Source organism: Amphibalanus amphitrite, unplaced genomic scaffold (genome assembly GCF_019059575.1).
Source record: "Amphibalanus amphitrite isolate SeventyFive unplaced genomic scaffold, NRLGWU_Aamphi_draft 000468F_arrow, whole genome shotgun sequence".
Classification (NCBI taxonomy): domain Eukaryota; kingdom Metazoa; phylum Arthropoda; class Thecostraca; order Balanomorpha; family Balanidae; genus Amphibalanus; species Amphibalanus amphitrite.
Window position 1 is genome coordinate 1 of NW_024881962.1, and position 17,990 is coordinate 17,990.

The following is a 17,990-nucleotide window of genomic DNA, read 5'->3' on the forward strand; positions in this document are numbered from 1 at the left end:
ATGTCAGGCTTATCGTGCCAACGTACCTGAGACTCCGCTGCACCCATGGATTTGGCCATCAAAACCATGGGAGCGTGTGCACGTAGATTATTGTGGTCCAATTGATGGCTGGTGGGTATTAATTGTCATTGACGCTCATTCAAAGTGGATGGACGTGTTTCCGTCGCGATCATGCACGTCCGAGACCACCATAAACATTTGCGCGCTTCATTTTCCTCGGGGGCTGCCAAAGACTCTTGTGTCTGACAACGCACAATGTTTCTTGTCTGAGACTTTTCAGACGTTCTGTCGCTCGAATGGCATTCATCATTTGACTTCTCCTGCACTGTCTCCGAAATCTAACGGGTTGGCGGAGCGTAGTGTTCAGACATTGAAAAACAGCATTAAAAAGCATACATCAGGCACGATTCACACCAAAATAGCGCGTTTTCTGCTGCGCTATCGCACAACGCCGCACACAACCACCCAGGTGTCCCCAGCGGCATTATTCCTTGGCAGGACGGTGCGAACCCCGCTGGATCTGGTCAGGCCTGATCTGAGTGGTAGAGTGAGGAAAAACCAGGACAAACAAAAACAGTACGCCGACAGGGGCTCCTATGAACGTTCCGTGTGCGTAGGCGATGCTGTGTTTGTGTCAGCCGTTGATCGTGTACAAAGTGCTGCTGGTTGTAAATGGCTGCCGGGTGTGATAGTGGTGCGGAAGGGAGTAAAACTGGCTGTTCAGTTGCAGGATGGGAGAGTGATCTGGAGGCATCTGGATCGGGTCCGGCCGCGCCGGACTGTGGCCGACGTACCGCCGCCGACCGCTGGACGGGCGCTGGACCTGGATCGGACGCGGCGGGACCTGTTTGATGCCGACGTACCGTCGAGGGCCGGACTGACGGCTCGGGCGGTGGCCCCGGCTGCTCCGGACGGGTCACCGTCGGTCCCGGCGGGCGGACCGCCGCCGGCACCGCGTTACAATCTGCGTCCGCGAGAGACGTTACGGCGGCCGGACCGGCTGTTGTGTGAGTGAAGTTTGTGAGCTCTCCGTGCCTGATATCGTTAAAAGTGACCAGAGTTTTGTTGTTACGTTAGTTGTGATTATGTTATATTGCGGGGTGGAGGGATGTCATAACCGGCTCTCGCCTCTACCGGCGGCCTCCCTCCCTCTCTCCCTCGCATACTGGTCACCCCTCTCGTCCCAGTGGACTCGCCCGGTGCCTCGGGCAGTATCTGTGACACGACCTCGGGTGAGCGGCCGGGAAGCAATACAGTTTTGAACGGGACGCCGTGCTGTCTACTTCACAGACCATGCGCTGATTCTTTCAAGAGGGACTACCCTGTACTCAGCCTGTGACTATCCCAGACCCTGGCTCCAGCCAAGGCTGGCCCCAGCAGAAGGCGATCGCGTTTGCTGCGCCATCTACAATACTATCAGCGCCATCGTGCGCTTCTACTGAGAAGCTTGGCAATGGGTGACGGGAGATCAGCTGCAGCTTGGGTGTGATTAATTTCCATGGTTATCTGACGATGACACTGGTTCTGACACGACTTTTTTCAATGACATTTACCGTTAAATTGATCTGCGAATAACTTTAACACTGACCCTAGAATGCTTATTCAAGCTAGACTTACAGATGCAGGAAAAACCGGGAGAAACCAAGAGGAGAAACTAGTGCGGAAAAACCTTTGAGTTGGTAGCACTTCAGTTCTGAGTTATGCTACCAAATGTTGTCGCAAATGGGGACTTTCCTGCAATGCTTGCGACAAAAGCGCAGTTTACGCGAATATGCAATTAGTCTGCAAGGGAATAATTAGCTTCAATAAATAAAGTAATTCATTTTCAGCCGTAATATCCTGCTCTGCTTTGTTTAATCTGAAGATCTTGGGTTTTATTGATTCGAGGCAAGTCAAAATATGATGGATGTTTTGTCTGTCTGTCGCTGTTTCATGGGCCAATGCTGAGGCTGCTCCTGCAATCGGACTTCATGACTTGTGTTTAAATCAGAATGCAATTGGAATTAATTACAGATCCCAAGGGAGGAGGATTGGTTTTAAGTTTTCATAAACGTGTTTGTTTTTAAACGATGACATTGAATTGCCACTATCCATTCCAATTGCTACTGCTTTTTTCGGCAGGAAATTACTGAAACCATGGTCCTGAGTGGGCTAGCTTTAAACATAGATTGGCTCCATCAATGTCTTTATTTATCTACATCTAGTACCTTGCACCGTTTTGAAACAATTGAGCAAGATGGCTTCAGCAAGATTGAGTTGTGTGATTGGCGGCTCAGGGGAGGGGGTATCTGTACTTTGGAGCGTGTGCTATTCCCCCTCCTCATCCTGCAGTCCCAAAAAGTTAGGAAAAAATTATTTACTTTTGAAGTTTTCCTCCCATAGAAAGAAAACCTAACAATTGAGCAATTTGAATTGGAAAAAAATTATTTTAAACTGCATTGCAAGTCATATGTGGAGGTGAATTCTGATGAGTTTTAGGAAATTGGAGATACTTCCCCCACATCATCTCAATCACCTTTCTGGATCAGTCAGTTATTTGTTTTGTGACTCGTAATGGTAGGCTATGCTTACTGCTTAGCTGCAACTAACCTGCTTGCTAAACACATTGTTTTACCACCTATATACCAGGCCTGGGACAAATCCCTAATTCAATATAACTTTGACTTGAGCCTTGAGGTTAGCCCACTGAACATAAGACCTTTGAGCTGGCTGTATTGAGTAATCAGTCAGTCTATTAGGTAGTTTGTCTCTAATCCAGTCCAGTGTTGTCCAATGTTTAGTCCTATTGGGAATCCTCATTTTTTTTCTTTCTCATATTTCTCCACAATCAACAAAACACTATCTTTTCAGGTGTTTGCCACCATATCTGTCATCATTTATCGATAATCGAATGGTGTGCCATCTATGTTATGTCTATTGGACATTATGCCATCTCTGTCATCGTCGTTGTGTATCATTCGTCTTTGTCAGATACCTCTCAGGCACCTGTCGAACAGTGTGCCGTCACAGCTGCGATCCCGTCAGTACACCTTTTACCAACCCTTTCCCCTCATTGCTGTATTCCAGAGATACGGTACCGACATGTGACTGCCGTTACCGTTGCCGGGTGGTGTGCTGAACGGACGGATACCTGAGGTGAGTACGGAGTACTGAATGGGTGCGGTCGCGGAGAGTCTGATTGTGGGGCCAGGTACCGTCTGGTGTCTGTCTGTCAAGTACCGCCGATAAGAATTGATGTGATAGTAGACGGGGTTTCGAAGATGATGATCGATTCAATATAGGTATCGACCGATACTCACAAGTACTATGATGCATAGATGTTATCAGAGTTATTGGATCACTGATAGTTTTTCTAAGTGGCAGTTTCGGATAGGTATAAGGGACATGTCATGTCTGAGATGTAGTTCAGACTCGTTGTTCTGAAGAAGAAGAACTGGAGAAGTGTAAAAGCAGCATGAAACCTCAACGATCTTTTCGATCGTTTTTGATCAACGATCAAACTTCTTTTTTGGCTTTTTGTTAGTTGTTTTAGTAAATTCACATTAAAAAATTCATTAGTTTGTAGATAAACTAGTGGGTCTAGATTCGCTATCGTTCTTAATTCTGCTTACAGAGTCGTAAGCAAATAGGCGATTTTCTCGTTTCAAAATAGTCAGTCCTCCTTTCATATAGGTATCCTCAAAAGTCAAAATGATGGGCAAAGGGAAAACGAATTCCCCAATGGTAGGCGGTGCATGTCAAAGATGCATCAGTCGTTTCAATCTTGTTGGCTTGCAAGCTGACTCAGCTACTCGTATTCCAAAATTTAATTTCTCTAATGCTTTGATTGCATGGTCGCCGCCGTTTGGAGATGTGTTTGATTGTAATTTGTAAGTCCTTGCTTATATTTTCTGTTGTGTGTTATTAAGTATGTGGTTATTCGTTTCCTCATGCTGGCGATGAATTTATTCATATCCTGGGGCTGCAAGCATGATTTATGCTTGATGAGCGGTTATTGGGCTCGTTGATACGATGTAATAACATCAAAAAGGGCGTAGCCAGACTTCCGTATGCTTCAAGTCATCAAGCGATACGAAACGGAAGAAATACTCGTTTGTTTTGCGTTTGTCGCGCTTGAAACTTGGATTAGGCTTATGTATGAGTGAAGCCTGGCTTAGAAACAAGTGTAAAAATGGTTATTTCCTTTTTTACCCTCGTTTCAATATTTTTATGCATCTTAGCTGCACGGCTGAGCTATTAAGAATAATGTCAGATCCCAGACTAATTATCGGCATTGATAACATCACTTAATAACGGTATTGATGCCATCATTTAGATATGTAATGATGAGTAGGCACTATTGGTACAGACGTCAGCATGGGTGCACTATCAAACTGTTCCCATCAGCAGTTACGAATCCGCACTGCGCCACAGCAGAGCGGGTTTACGGGGCTCACTAACTACTGACTACACTCAGTTGAGCGAGCTGCACTATCAGTTCTGGACTTCCTGATGTTTCCAGCCGTCGGGAGTCCCTGCGCTGGTCAAAATGTTTGCATGGTAGCTTGATTTCCACAATTGATTAAATGTGAATGTGAACCCGCGCTTGTGATTGTTTTTTTTATACTATGTTTCTTATTTTATTGTGCTTTTAGAGTTACATCACTGGTAGACCCAGGGGATGGCGGACGGGGGTATTTGGGGCATTTACCCCTCTGCAGTTTCCGAAATCGATGAGGCATTTTTTCTGCTTAACTTATACAATGATAAGACTCTGTATCGAATGGCCCATTAACGCTGAAAAATCAAATCCCCTAGGAGTGTTCGGCACTTTGAAATGGAGAACCTTAAGGTAGTAGTCCCCCGCAAGGTCTTACATTACCTGTCTGTATCTTCCAACGAGTTTCGTGCGAGCATGTCTTTATGGTTTTCGTATAATCTGTTCATTGTGAAATATCGGTTTGCATGATAACAATAAAATGCCCTCAAGCATTGTTTCCTCCAAGTTATGTAACGCTAGCGATACATTCTAAGTATTCAAAATGGATTACATGAGGAATGCAAACCGACAAATGAACGTTAAATCATTTGTTTGATGTAAAGCTACATAGGCGTTCGGCGCTGGCTATGGGTGCTTGATATATTTTGCAATAGGGTTTATCATAAATGATAATGTGTCTGGCATACACATTACACGTGTCATGTGGTGCCTGCATATAGAAAGGAATAGGGGAGAAGCGGAAAGGTGTACCAATGAAGGCCGCATGAATTTATCGCCAAATTTGTCGTACCATTGATATGTATAACTGTGCGGGGTCGTCTACGCAGCGCTGGGGGGCGCCGGGCGGGTGTGAGCGTGGTGAGTCGGGGAATAGAGCTCGGAACTGAAAGGTGTGTTTTGTCGGCTGTGAGGCCGGCCGGGCTGGTGGTGATCTACGGACAGATCAAGTGGCGACGAGGCTGAGACCGTTCTCGCCTTGCCTGTGACCGGTGGTGGAACCACCATGGCGTCGGCCCTTATCGGGAGCGTCGGTGAGTACGGCGACGACGGCTCGGACTTTAACGAGTACCTAGAGCGTTTTGAGCAGTTTTTGGCTGCTAATGCGATCTCGTCAGCGACAAGGAAACGTGCGGTGTTTCTGAGCGTCTGTGGTCCCAAAGTGTATTCAACTCTGCGCAGCATTTTCGCGCCTGATCTGCCAGCCACGAAAACTTTCGAAGAGTTGGCGGAGGCAGCGCAGCGGCATTTCGCTCCGAGACCGGCTATAATTGTGTCACGGTACCGGTTCAACCGTACCACGCAGCAAGCCGGACAAACAGTTGGAGCGTTTTTGGCAGAGCTGCGGCGCATTGCCAGAGACTGTGCCTACGGAGACCGCCTAACTGAGCAGCTTCGGGACCGGTTCGTGTGTGGGATAAGTAACCCGGGAATGCTGAAGCGGCTACTGCAGGAAGGTGACAATCTGTCGCTCGAACTGGCTGTCAAGATAGCGACTGCGATGGAGACAGCAGCCGCTGACCTGCAGGATATCGCCTCATCGGCAGCCCCGCTGGCAGGCACAGCAGTGACCGGCCCGGACCCGCTGCACGCAGTCTCCGCTGTCGCGCCTGCCGCTGCCGCGGGGCCAGCCGCGGGAGGGCTGAGGCGACGACCCCGCGCATTTCATACACGCACACGCCGGCCGGCCGAGACGGCGGCCAGTGCTGGCAGCTTGCCAAGTGATTCAGCCGGTGGTTTACCGTGCAGCCGCTGTGGCAGGCGTAGTCACCAGGCCGAGGAGTGTCCCCATAGGCGTGCGACGTGCTACGGCTGTGGCAAAGTGGGCCATCTCAGGAACGTCTGCCGAGCGGTACACACGGTACTGGCAGACGACACGGAGCCGGATGGCGACATGTATCAAGTAAACGCCACAAATACTCCACACCGGGTTCCTGCCTACAGGACGACGGTGGATGTCAATGGAAGGCCGCTTGTGTTCGAGGTCGACACTGGAGCGAGCCGAACGATCATCAGCGAATCTGTGTGGCGCTCAGAGCTGAAGAGCACCCCTCTGGAGCCGGGTCAAGTGGCGCTAACCACTTACACTGGAGATGCACTGCCGGTGCGCGGTCAGCTGACTGCACACGTCTCGTGCGGCGGCCAGCAGACCACACTGACTCTGCTCGTGGTTCGGGGTGACGGCCCGTCACTTCTCGGCCGGGACTGGCTGGCCAAGCTGCGGCTACCGTGGAACGACATATTCAGTATCGCAGCACCCCTGTGGGATCTGCAGCAGCAGTACAGGGCGCTGTTCCAGGACGACGGTGGCACCTGCAAGCAGACTGTGAGTTTGGATATCGATCCGTCGGTCTCGCCCAAGTTTTACAAGCCTCGGCCCGTCCCTCTTGCGCTGCAACCGCTGGTGAATGCGGAGCTGGACAAACAGATCGAACGGGGAATTCTACGACCCGTTAAGACAGCGGAGTGGGCAGCGCCGGTCGTCACAGTGCTAAAGAATGACAAGAGTTCGGTGCGTATGTGCGGTAGCTATGATCTTACCGTTAACAAAGCCTCACGGGTGGAGCAGTATCCGCTCCCTCGAATCGACGAGCTGCTTACAAAGTTGGCCGGAGGCCAAAAGTTCACGCGCCTGGATCTCAAGGAAGCGTACCTGTTGGTGCCCCTGGATGAACAAAGTCAGCGCTACACCGATATCAACACTCACCGAGGCCTGATGGCAGCCACACGCCTGGTCTATGGAATAGCATCAGCTCCAGCGGCGTTCCAGCGCATGATGGAGCAGCTGCTGGCCGGCTTGCCGCACGTGGCCGTGTTCCTCGATGATGTGTGCATCACGGGCCGCAACGATACGGAGCACCGGCGCAATGTGGACGCGGTGCTGCGGCGTCTGCTAGACGCTGGTCTACGGCTCAACCCGAGCAAGTGTCAGTGGATGGCCAAGGAAGTGGAGTACCTGGGGTACCGGGTGGATTGTAATGGCATCCACCCCACAGCAGCCAAAGTGACGGCGATCGTGGAGGCACCGCGACCGGCGAACGTAAAACAGCTGAAGGCGTATCTCGGCCTGCTCATGTATTATTCAAAGTTCATGAACAATCTGGCCTCCGTGGCGGCGCCGCTCTACCGCCTCCTGAAGACGGGTCAGCCGTGGCGCTGGGGCCGGGCGGAGGACACGGCGTTCGCTCGCACCAAACAGCTGCTGGTGCAAGCGCCCTGCCTCGCTCACTATGACGGGACCCTGCCGCTCGTGCTGTCGGTGGATGCCAGCCCCTACGGGCTCGGGGCAGTGCTGTCCGAAGTGGACTGTTCCGGAATGGAACGGCCAGTGGCGTATGCATCGCGGAGCCTGGCAGCAGCAGAAACCAACTACAGTCAACTGGACAAAGAAGGACTGGCGGTGGTCTTTGGAGTAAAAAAGTTTCACCAGTTCTTGTGCGGTCGGCACTTCACTGTGCAGACGGACCACAAACCTCTCCTGGGTCTGCTAAGCAGCGACAAGCCTCTGCCGCTGATGGTATCGCCCAGGGTGGCCAGGTGGCGACTCGCGCTGCAAGCGTACCAGTACAAGCTGGTGTACGCCCCCTCGGCACGGCAGGCTCACAGCGACGGACTGAGCCGCCTGCCCCTGGCAGTGTGCCCTGCTAGTGTTCTAGACCCCGGGGACATTGTCTGTCTTCTTGAGTCGGTGGACCAGATGATCCGCATCGAGCAGATCCGTCGACGCACGAACTGTGACCCCGTTTTGTCGCGCGCATATCAGGCGGTGATGAACGGTCGTTGGACGGAGCCAGTGGATGAGGAACTTCAACCGTTCTATCGGCGTCGCCTCGAACTCAGTGCTCAAAATGGAGTGGTCCTGTGGGGTAACAGAATCGTGTTGCCCACGGCCCTTCGGAAGCAGTGGCTCTCGCTTCTGCACGAAGGCCACCCTGGAGTGGTGGCCATGAAAGCAAAGGCTCGCGCCCACGCGTGGTGGCCGGGCATGGACGCAGCTATCGAGTCGACGGTTGAGAGCTGTCAGGCCTGTCAGCTGAGCCGGCCGCGGGCACCTCCGGTGTCTGAGAGTCCGTGGCCGTACCCGGATGCGCCCTGGGACCGCCTGCACATGGACTATGCGGGGCCAGTCCATGGGATGATGATCCTGGTCATCGTGGACGCTCACTCGAAGTGGATCTCAGCGTACCTGACACCGTCGGCTACAGCAGAAGCGACCATTGAGCGGTTGCGGATGGCGTTTGCGGAGCACGGTGTCCCTCGCGTGGTGGTGAGCGATAACGCGGCGGTGTTCACGGGAGAGGCTTTGCGTCATTTTCTAGCGCGTAATGGAGTGCAGCAGGTGTTCTCCCCGCCTCTCCACCCCAAGTCGAACGGGCAAGGAGAAAGCGCCGTAAAGGTGATCAAAACGGGGCTTCAGAAGCGGACTGATGGATCGCTGCAAACGCGTCTGAGCCGCGTTCTGTTCCATTACCGGACGACACCCCATTCAGCAACGGGAGTGACGCCCGCGGAGCTGCTCCATGGGCGCCCGCTGGTCACTCACCTGGCGCGGCTGCAGCCGGACCGCGCCCTGCTCGACCGTGTCCGAGCCAATCAGGAACGCCAAACGCTGGCCAACAACCGCCATTCGGTTGCAGTGCGACAGTTTGCGCCCGGTGATCTGGTTTATGTGTCAGCAGTGGATCAGAGGCCCTGGCAACCGGCCGTGGTGGCATCTGTCTCCGGCAGTCAGTGTGATGTGAGGCTGCCGGATGGCCGTGTGTTCAGACGGCATCTGGATCACCTGCGAGCTCGGTCGGCCGAAGGCTCGCCGGTGGAAAGGGAGGTGTTGCCGGTTCCGGATTGTTCTACGTCACTGTCTGAGAGCGTCGCTGGTCGAGCGAGTGCTGATCGTGAGGGTGGCGGTGGTGTTGGATCCCCCAGCTCACCCTCAGTGAGTGTGAGACGCTCACACCGCGAGCGAAGGGTGCCGCTTCGGCTGCTCGAGACGTAAACTGCACGGCACTAGTGGTATAGTGCTAATGCAGGTCTTTCCCCTGTGTGATGTCAATCGTTTTTTTTTTTGCAACAGCCACCGGTTTTAGTTCAGGAATGTCTAGTCCTTTGTTGCTTACTGATTTGGACTGCCTTTATCTTACGGTGGAGGAGTGATATGTATAACTGTGCGGGGTCGTCTACGCAGCGCTGGGGGGCGCCGGGCGGGTGTGAGCGTGGTGAGTCGGGGAATAGAGCTCGGAACTGAAAGGTGTGTTTTGTCGGCTGTGAGGCCGGCCGGGCTGGTGGTGATCTACGGACAGATCACCATTACGTCACAGGTATATGGAATGTGAGCTTCTGTGGCAGGTCTCGATCAAGCTACATTGAACTTTGGGTAGATTAGCAACCCATAAGCCAACCATTTCCAATCAGTCTTGCACGGTGGTGAACTGAGTGCGTCATCGATCAGATTATTACCTAATTAAGAAGATTGCATGCACCGTCTGTAAAGGGCTGATTACTCGCACAAAGTAATTCCGGTTAACCCCTTCCTCTGGCCGGGTTTATCGAAACTGATCAAAAAATGTGACTTACAACACTGGGTTAGCGGTCAGTGTGTAGTGTAAAATGTCAGTTCAAATGTCAGCTTCCTCTCTCGTAAATCGATCCTACGTGACAGCTTCCTGCTTCCTACGCCTACCGGTTCCCGGTGTTAACCGTCAGTTTTCGCATGTATATTGTGAACGGTCTCAATGCGCTTACGTGTGATCTTTATCAGATTGTGGGACATCATTCGTGTCCCTCTGTCGTCACCTCTGTGTCTCTGACGTCATACCCGTGTATCTGACGTCACACTCGTATTCACAGACCGTCCGTAACCAGGGTTATCTATCCATGGAGCGGGTCGGCGGCGAGATGGCCAGACAGGTAGCGCCTCCGGCGGGGTTTTCTCGCACGTACTGATGACCTCACTGACACCGTGTGCTGCCGAGTGTGTGTGGGGTGCAGCATGTGGGAGTGAGTTCCCTCAGGACAGCGCCAGCACTCGCCGCACCGCTTTCTCTACTTCACAGGGACGAGAGGCGAGAGTTTACATAGTGGGACTCGCGCAGCTTTGGTGTATGGCTGAATATGTGCGGTTTTTAGCGTTGTGTAACGGACGGAAGGAAGGCTGGGTCACTCGTGGTAGGCTGATTTTGCATTTAAATTTGGTTTATATAAATCGCGAGTTAGTAGTTACCACATGCCGCCCACCAGGAACTATTTTTATTATTGCACGGTTGCAGGATGCAGGTTGGGCTTTTTGGCTGATTTTGACCGTGTGATACTTTGCTTTGCTAACTATTGTAACACTGGGTTTGTCACAGTGGTGACTTGTAAAGCGTCATTCGCCAGTGCTTTTGTTTGTGTGCTGTTAGGTCTTTTTTTTTTAGATAATATTTTCCCGGTTGTGAAGCTAGGTCAAGAATTTCCTCACGTCAGCTAACTCCATATAGTGCAGGCTTCAGATAAAACACTCGATGATAAAGCAGATGATTTCCTCTTTCTTATCCATGTGGGAGTCCCAACTGACTGCTTCTGATAATCTTATTCTGATAATTGATTGGCCGGTGCTTCATCGCTGATTGACTGAACAGAGGCCGGCTTCTCTATACAGTGTCTCTATCTGGGTCTGGTCGTGAGTGTGCGACTGATTGCTTTGCCATACCTTTTCTTATTGTAATTCTATGCTCTTCAGACCTGGGCCAGATAATGTTACGTCGTTAATTTAGTTCCTTGTTTTGTTTTTGCTAGATACTTTGATGCATCATAGTCACCAATTGGGTAACTGGTTTGGTCCAGCCTTGAAACATCCTTGAAGTTGCATGCTGAAAAAGAACTCGATTATCCAGTTTTTTTTTTCTTCGCCTGAATGTGTTATGACGAGCTGTACATAGTTCAATCTATTGTGTAGCTTGGAGATGGGCCGCTGGCTAATTTCCAGCAGTTACCAGGCCCTGTTCGGTCACCAGTCAATTATCGCCTTCAGCCGTCTGACGAGTGATGCGTGGATCCCGTGTCCGTTGTGCACGGAAACCGTGCGTTCCGTGCGCTGTGACACGGGTGAACGCTGAGCCTACACGGGCATTAATAAATACCGAGCTGTCACGTCTACTGCCGAGTGGAAAAACGGGACGAGATGTGCGCTGTACGCTGTACGCTCAGTCACGTTCGGTTATCGTGCCCTGGCCTGTATTCGTTATTGCATCACAGGGCTCAGTCGTATTCTGTGAGCGAGTGTGGGTTTGGGAGTCTCCTCTCTCCTCCCTTGGCTCTGCCCTCTCTCCCTCTTTTTGTCCGAACCACTGTCGCAAAGACGGTCATTGAGGTCTCCGGGCCGGCGCACCGCCGGCGCCCACTATACTGTGCTTTGGCTGGCAGTGAACATATAGAATAGGAGCATGGCACCAGCACTGAGAGACATAAGATGCGTCCTAAGGCATTGGGCTTCTCGAACGTATCTATAAGCTACTACGGATCAATATATCTGTACCAATGATTGTGAGACTGACGAGTCCATCTGACCCGATCACTGATAGTCTCCTGCTACATCAGTTCAGCGTCAGCATTAATCATGTCCAAATATGTTACACAATCGCACCTCGCTGGATTTGCGGCTACATCAAACACAGCACGCGTTATATCAAAGGAGCACTCACAGTCTCACTTAGGGGCGCACCGGTCACGTCCAAATAATGAACGTAATGAATAATGATAGCGGTCAGCTAGGATATGTCAATTGTTAAGCTCATTCGGAGCGCTATCTCTGGTTGTTGAATGCAATGACTCTGTCGCCACCCAAGCCTGGCGAGACTGGTATCTCAGCTAAACAAACCAATATAACAGCCCAACGGGACCAGAATCCAGTCTGGGCGGCGTTATATCTGAGCTGAAATCCACTGGTATCTCAGCTCAGATAAAATAGACGTCCATCTATGCTGTTTAACCAGCGTCCCAGCTGATCGGGTCCTTCTGGCCAGCCGCCCACCTCCAACCGGGCATGGTACACCGTAGAGGTGACATGACTGCGGTCACGGCCATTGGGCGGCGTCACGGGCGTGACCGGACAGTGTGACGGGCGTGACGGACCGTCACATTGTTCCGGGACCTCAGTGCAAACACAATGGTCCGCGTACCCCGTCGTTACGCGCCTGTGGTCACCCGGTATGTGCTGCAGAGTGGACGCGCCAGGGGTTGGCCTGGGGTCCGTGCTTGGACCGGCGATATATGTATTTATGTAATTCAAATGGGAAGCTTTCCGTCATAGCGAAGAGTGCAATCGAATTTCACATTGTGGGGCTTGGAAAGATGAAAAATTACTGCACGCAAAAGCGGAGCATTGTGGGAATATGTAAGTAGGCTCCAGCGACAACCGACACAGGCGAGAATCCAGATCCGCTTGTGTGGGTGTAATCCTACCGTTTGGTGCAGTCGCGATACGGTCGGTCCAGGCGGGTCCGAGTGCTGGACTGGGGGGGGGGGGGCACGACTGGGGGCCGCCTCTCGTCGTCGGCTGCGGACGGACCTCGTCGGCAGTCGGTCGGCTGAGCCCGGGGCGGCCGGTGGGTGCGGTCAGACCGGTGTGCGTGCCGCGAGAGGTGCTCTGTAGTGCCGGCGATTCACCAGGCCGTCGAATCTCGAAGCTGGACGCATTCCGTGTTGGTGTCGAATTTTTTACCCGTCCAGCAGTGCCTTGTGCTCGTGTGGCGCCTACTACAGCCCCTTCAGCAGGGGCAGACTGCTGAGCCGTATAGCGACAGGTGAAGATTGTGAAGGCTGGATCCAGTGAGGACTGATGCTGACCGTTCGTTAGTCGGTCAAATACTGACTGCTGATCGCTGGCCGCTGACCGATTACGGCTGACCTCTGCCTGCTGAGCGCTGCCCGGCGATCGCTGACGCTGACTATCTACCAGCGCCCTCCATCTGTGCTCTGTGTCTATATCTCACGGCGCTCCGTCGATCGCTGACCATCTACTAGTTCCTATATCGGTGTCTTGTGTCAATATCTCACTACCTCCCCGTCGACTCCGACAGAGCGCGGCCCGGCGGCCGACCGTCGGCAGCCATGGGCTGTCCGCGCTCTCGGCGTCAGCTGGCCTTCTGCTTGGCCATGCTGCTGCTGCCCTTCTCGCTGATCGTGCTGCTCAACCAGCCAGGTGAGTGCCGTACCGCGTCTAACGAGCAAGGCAGAAACGTGTGGGTGTAACGCTGTTCGTTCATCTAATAATGGCACCTCAGATGTGTTCAGTGTTGCAGCGTGTACTATCCATGTGGAAGTTCCATGCTTAACAACGCAGCGCCAGTACAGCGGCAGAACAAAGGCAGTAGATCGTCATGGTTAGAGCTGCAATCCTAACTCCTCTTGCATCAAGTTCCTTGCACCCCAAGGCTGCTTTGGCGTGTTTAGCCAAATGATCTACATTTTTATGCTCGGTATGCATTGTTGCGAGTGATTCCGATGGCAGTGCAATGGAAAATTTGGGCTGTGCATTACTTTAGTATCTATGTGAGACAATTATTGTTATTTTTTACCCTTGCTGATGTGACAAGTTAATTGCGTAGGTTTACAGACAGCTGGATGACAGGCATTTTTCAAGTTCAAGTTCAAGTTCATTTATACACGTTAAATTCACATAAATGCGACTTTTCATTAACGCAATGTCAAGTGATTAAAAAAGGGCACGATGTCACAGTCACACCACATGTTCATTATCACAGTGAATCGGCATACGGTCAACGTCTTCACGTCTGAGTTTGGAGCAAGTGAACTTTTACAGCTCTCTTAACCCTCGCATGTGTAGGGGGGGGGGTCGGATGGACCCCCCCCATGGTTTTTCGCGAATAACTCGCGTAAAAAGCGGCCGATCGCGACGAAACTTTCAGTACCCTCTCATTGATCAATTTTACACCTACCCTGAAAATTTCATGACCCTGACCCAAATGACCTTTGACCTGTGACCTCTTTTCCGAGACCATGTTTGGCCGGAATCGCGATTTCGCGTATGTCGGCTCGCACTAGCCGCGCTGTTTGCAAGCTTTTCGTGGTTTCAAACGTTCAAACATGTGATTTGATGTTACTCCCGTGTGTGTCAAGGTCACCTGAAGGTCAGGTCAGGTCATTGACCTTTGGTGACCTCGGGTGACCTCGGTTCACTTTTTCGAGTTTTACATGTTTCTAGGCTAGTTTTTGGAGCTGAATTCGAATTTAGCAACCATTTGAACATTTACGAAGTAGTTTTGGTGACTTCGTAACATGTTACGAAGCTGTCAGAGGCGGTTGACACGTACTACGAATACCGTCACGACGCCTACTGGTTGACCTGACCTGACCTGACCCGACCTGGTCTAAATGCTTCAAGACATCATCTGTGATCAAAACTAACACGATATTCGTGATCAGCACCCCGAAAAAACCCCTTAGCAGCCACACTTTACGACTTTCTAACAGGTCCCGATTTTCCCGACTTTGGGTCATTGACCTGACCTGGAAGGTCAACCAATGACCTAGGACCTTAAAATTGGGTATCATCGGCTTCCTCTCGTCACGGGCAACACGCTCGTTTTTTCCGCGAAGCTCTATCTCGATCAGGGGCCAAACGGCAAGGGGGGGGTCCAACCGACCCCCCCCCCCCCCCTACACATTAGAAGCTGGCAAACGCCGCACACATGCGAGGGTTAAATGTCATTCGCCCGTCATAAACTGCAGTGAACGCGTTGTATGCGTCCACACCACTATACAGCAGCTGCCTTCGCCCCGTCTCAGTATGTATCCACGGTAATCGCAGTCTCTGTGCGTTGCGGGTGTCATGTCCGTGGTCTGTCGCGTTTTCAAGCTTGCACGCGATAGCAGAAGGCTGACCCGTCTGAACGATGATTCGCACGTTGCATATTCTGTGGTACAGGACTAAGTTTGTAGCGCTGAGCCACTTCAGCTCATCCAAGACATCGCTCACATGGCAATACTTCCGCCGGCCACTTAAACGCGTGCACAAAAATTCAACACTTTTTGTACCCGGTGAAGCTCAGTGGTGCTGCATGTCCCGTAAATAGATATGCAGTAGCGCAGTGCAGACAATACGAGAGAGGACACGATCGGTATCAGCGTGGACGGCGGTAACACGTTCTTCGTGTTGTTGCGCCAATAGCGATCCCGTGCCCTTTGACACGACTGGACACGACATAGCTGACAATTGACATGGCCATGATACGTCAGATGTCTGTCAATAACGAGGCCGATATTTTTGACAGATTCGGGCTCGTGAACAGTTGCATTGGCGAAGCGAATGCTACCAGAAGGCAGTCCTTTCAGCATCTGACGTGTTCCGAGTACAATCCACGTTACAATCCACGAGTTTTTGACGCGTTCACTTTCATGTTGTTTGAGCAAAACCTTGCAAACATTCTCGTCTAGAGTCCGCTCCATTCTCAGGATTAAGCCAGCTAAGTCAGCCTTTTTACCAGATACTAAGATCTGAGTGTCATCGGCAAACTGTACGATCGGGACATCAGGGACGTGGAGACACAGATTGTTTGCGAATATGGAGAACAGCAGACAGCTGAGAGATCCCCTTGGAAAGCTTCGGATTCTATTGACAAAGACTTTGAAAGAATGACAGACCTGTCAGCTTAGCGCAATGAGCTCTAATCTGCGGAGAATTACCTTGGAGATAGTGCCTGAACCATACCGTGTCTTTTTCATGATTAATCAAATCGAAGCATCTTATTTCTGAGCTAAGTGTATAATTTTACGCTTTAGGAACAGAGTCGCTGTGCGCCCATCTCGCCACCATCTTGGAGAGTTGGACCCACTTTGGTTGACCTGTAGCACACAGCTGCCGGTGGGTCGGGTCAGATCAAGTAACAGGTGTGTATCGGATGTCGCGTCTGACCGGTCCTGCCCGCCTCCCGACCGGACCCGGCGTGGGGGATCCGGTGTGGGGAGCTGCTGGGTCCAACGTAGTAGTGGGTTTGGCTTGTTGTTTGGTGTGCGGCTCGACGAGTGTGGGAGGAGGTTAGCATGTGGGCGGATTTTTTTGGAGCTTATCGCTTGAGCCTGTATGCCCACTGAACAATAGACGCTAAGATTTGAGGCCTGCACACTGCACCTGGCGTTCTATCTCCAGCGGCCTGTATTCCTCATCGAAGACCACAAGCGCACGGATCAGTTAGAGCTAGCAGTCCCAACCGGGCTTTGGACACCTGTAACCACAGGCAGCGACTGTATCACGAAACGAAACAAGGCTGCTGGGCTCCAAAGAACGAGCATTTGGGGACAAAGTCGGTATGAGCCGATCGTACGGCCACCAGTGCGGATCTTTTTGGTATACTGAACCCCAGCAGATGGTCGTTCCGCTCGCTGGGATCTGTCTTGCCTTCTGGAGTCAACAATCACCAGATATGGCCTTGTGCGAGGATCTGCTTTGTTGTAACACAATCCAATGCCGACCAGCTACGGGCCTGGCTTATCGCTCTGCACCCGCTCTAGATAAACAGATGGGCATCGTTAAGAACAAAAACACAGAGCAAAGTAGTGTCTGCGGTTGCTCATTTCTGACATTGAAGAAGAATGCGGGTGTGACAGTGGTTTGCTCTGTGCCGTAGACCATTTTCTTAGAAGGAGGGGTGGAGGGGGGGAGAAGGGAGGCTCGCGCAGCCGCGCTTTTCTATCATTATCTGGCTCGGTGTCCCTACCTACGAAGGCCTCACGTCAAAACGATACTGGTTCACACATTATGAGCCCTGCTGGGATCAACAGGGTCCAGTTGACGGCTGAAGGGAATGCGGCCCGTCTGAATGCCAATGACCTCACATTGTGGTCAATCATTCGTTACCTAGATAAACAATTGATTTATATATTTGCTGGTTAATGGCAGTGGCTATGTTTGTGCTCTTTTCGTCCACATTTGTATAAGCTTATTATCCCCTCTTTTCCATCACCTAGCTGCATGTAAATTCTGAAGAGTGAGACGAATACGAGCACGATACGTAGTTCGCCCGAAATAGAACGTGATTATGCTAATACTACTGCGACATTCACAGAATGAATGCCATTGACGTAAAAAGCGTCAATGTATTGTTTTGTCCTCCGTTCCGTCACTCAATGAAGCTTTCTTTAAAAAGAATGAGCATTGAGCCGCTTTGGAAAGCCCTAAATCAGTTGTTTGAAGTAATTGTACGTTACTGCTGAATGATTGGCAGGGATGCTGAATCAGCACGATGAGTGTTCAGTGCCGCCTAACGTTGCGTTTTCCCTTGCCTAGTGATGTAAACATCAACCCCATGGGCCAGGCCTGTGACCATTCGTGACCTCTTGATGCTGACGTTTACCCCTACATGCTGATCAGGGATGGGAGGCCGGGTGGTGTGGAGACGACATGGCCATCACGTTCATCTGCTGGTGAATGCCGGCCTCGTAACGCTAAATCACCAAAGTTACAAGTAAATTGGCTCTGCTTCTGGAAATGCGTCTGACTGAGCGACTGTACTGGCTGTAG

General features: G+C 51.5%; 2 protein-coding genes across 3 annotated transcripts in view; both read left to right on the forward strand.

Moving 5' to 3' along the window:
* Positions 1 to 1,635: 1,635 nt before the first annotated feature.
* LOC122392095 (alpha-1,3-mannosyl-glycoprotein 4-beta-N-acetylglucosaminyltransferase B-like) overlaps positions 1,636 to 17,990 on the forward strand; it is a 44,274-nt gene continuing 27,919 nt past the window's right edge. The window contains exons 1-3 of one of the 2 annotated variants that reach the window (XM_043386606.1): positions 1,636 to 1,887; positions 3,067 to 3,135; positions 13,531 to 13,652. In XM_043386606.1, the coding sequence (XP_043242541.1) occupies positions 13,562 to 13,652 (91 nt within the window). In that variant the 5' untranslated portion in view covers positions 1,636 to 1,887; positions 3,067 to 3,135; positions 13,531 to 13,561. The remainder of the gene's footprint in view (positions 1,888 to 3,066; positions 3,136 to 13,530; positions 13,653 to 17,990) is intronic. The other variant, XM_043386607.1, reaches the window with a different exon arrangement.
* Positions 5,322 to 9,773, forward strand: LOC122392094 (uncharacterized protein K02A2.6-like). Its single transcript, XM_043386605.1, has 2 exons — positions 5,322 to 6,599; positions 6,654 to 9,773. The coding sequence occupies exons 1-2, from the start codon at positions 5,484 to 5,486 to the stop codon at positions 9,468 to 9,470; spliced, it is 3,933 nt and encodes a 1,310-aa protein (XP_043242540.1). The 5' UTR covers positions 5,322 to 5,483; the 3' UTR covers positions 9,471 to 9,773.

What these genes read in the sequence shown, in the direction of transcription:
- LOC122392094 (XM_043386605.1), top strand. Translation starts at nt 5,484, where the DNA reads ATGGCGTCGGCCCTTATCGGGAGCGTCGGTGAGTACGGCGACGACGGC. An exon ending in CGGTGCGCGGTCAGCTGACT is followed by an intron (nt 6,600 to 6,653) that starts GCACACGTCTCG and finishes CTCGTGGTTCGG; the next exon opens with GGTGACGGCCCGTCACTTCT.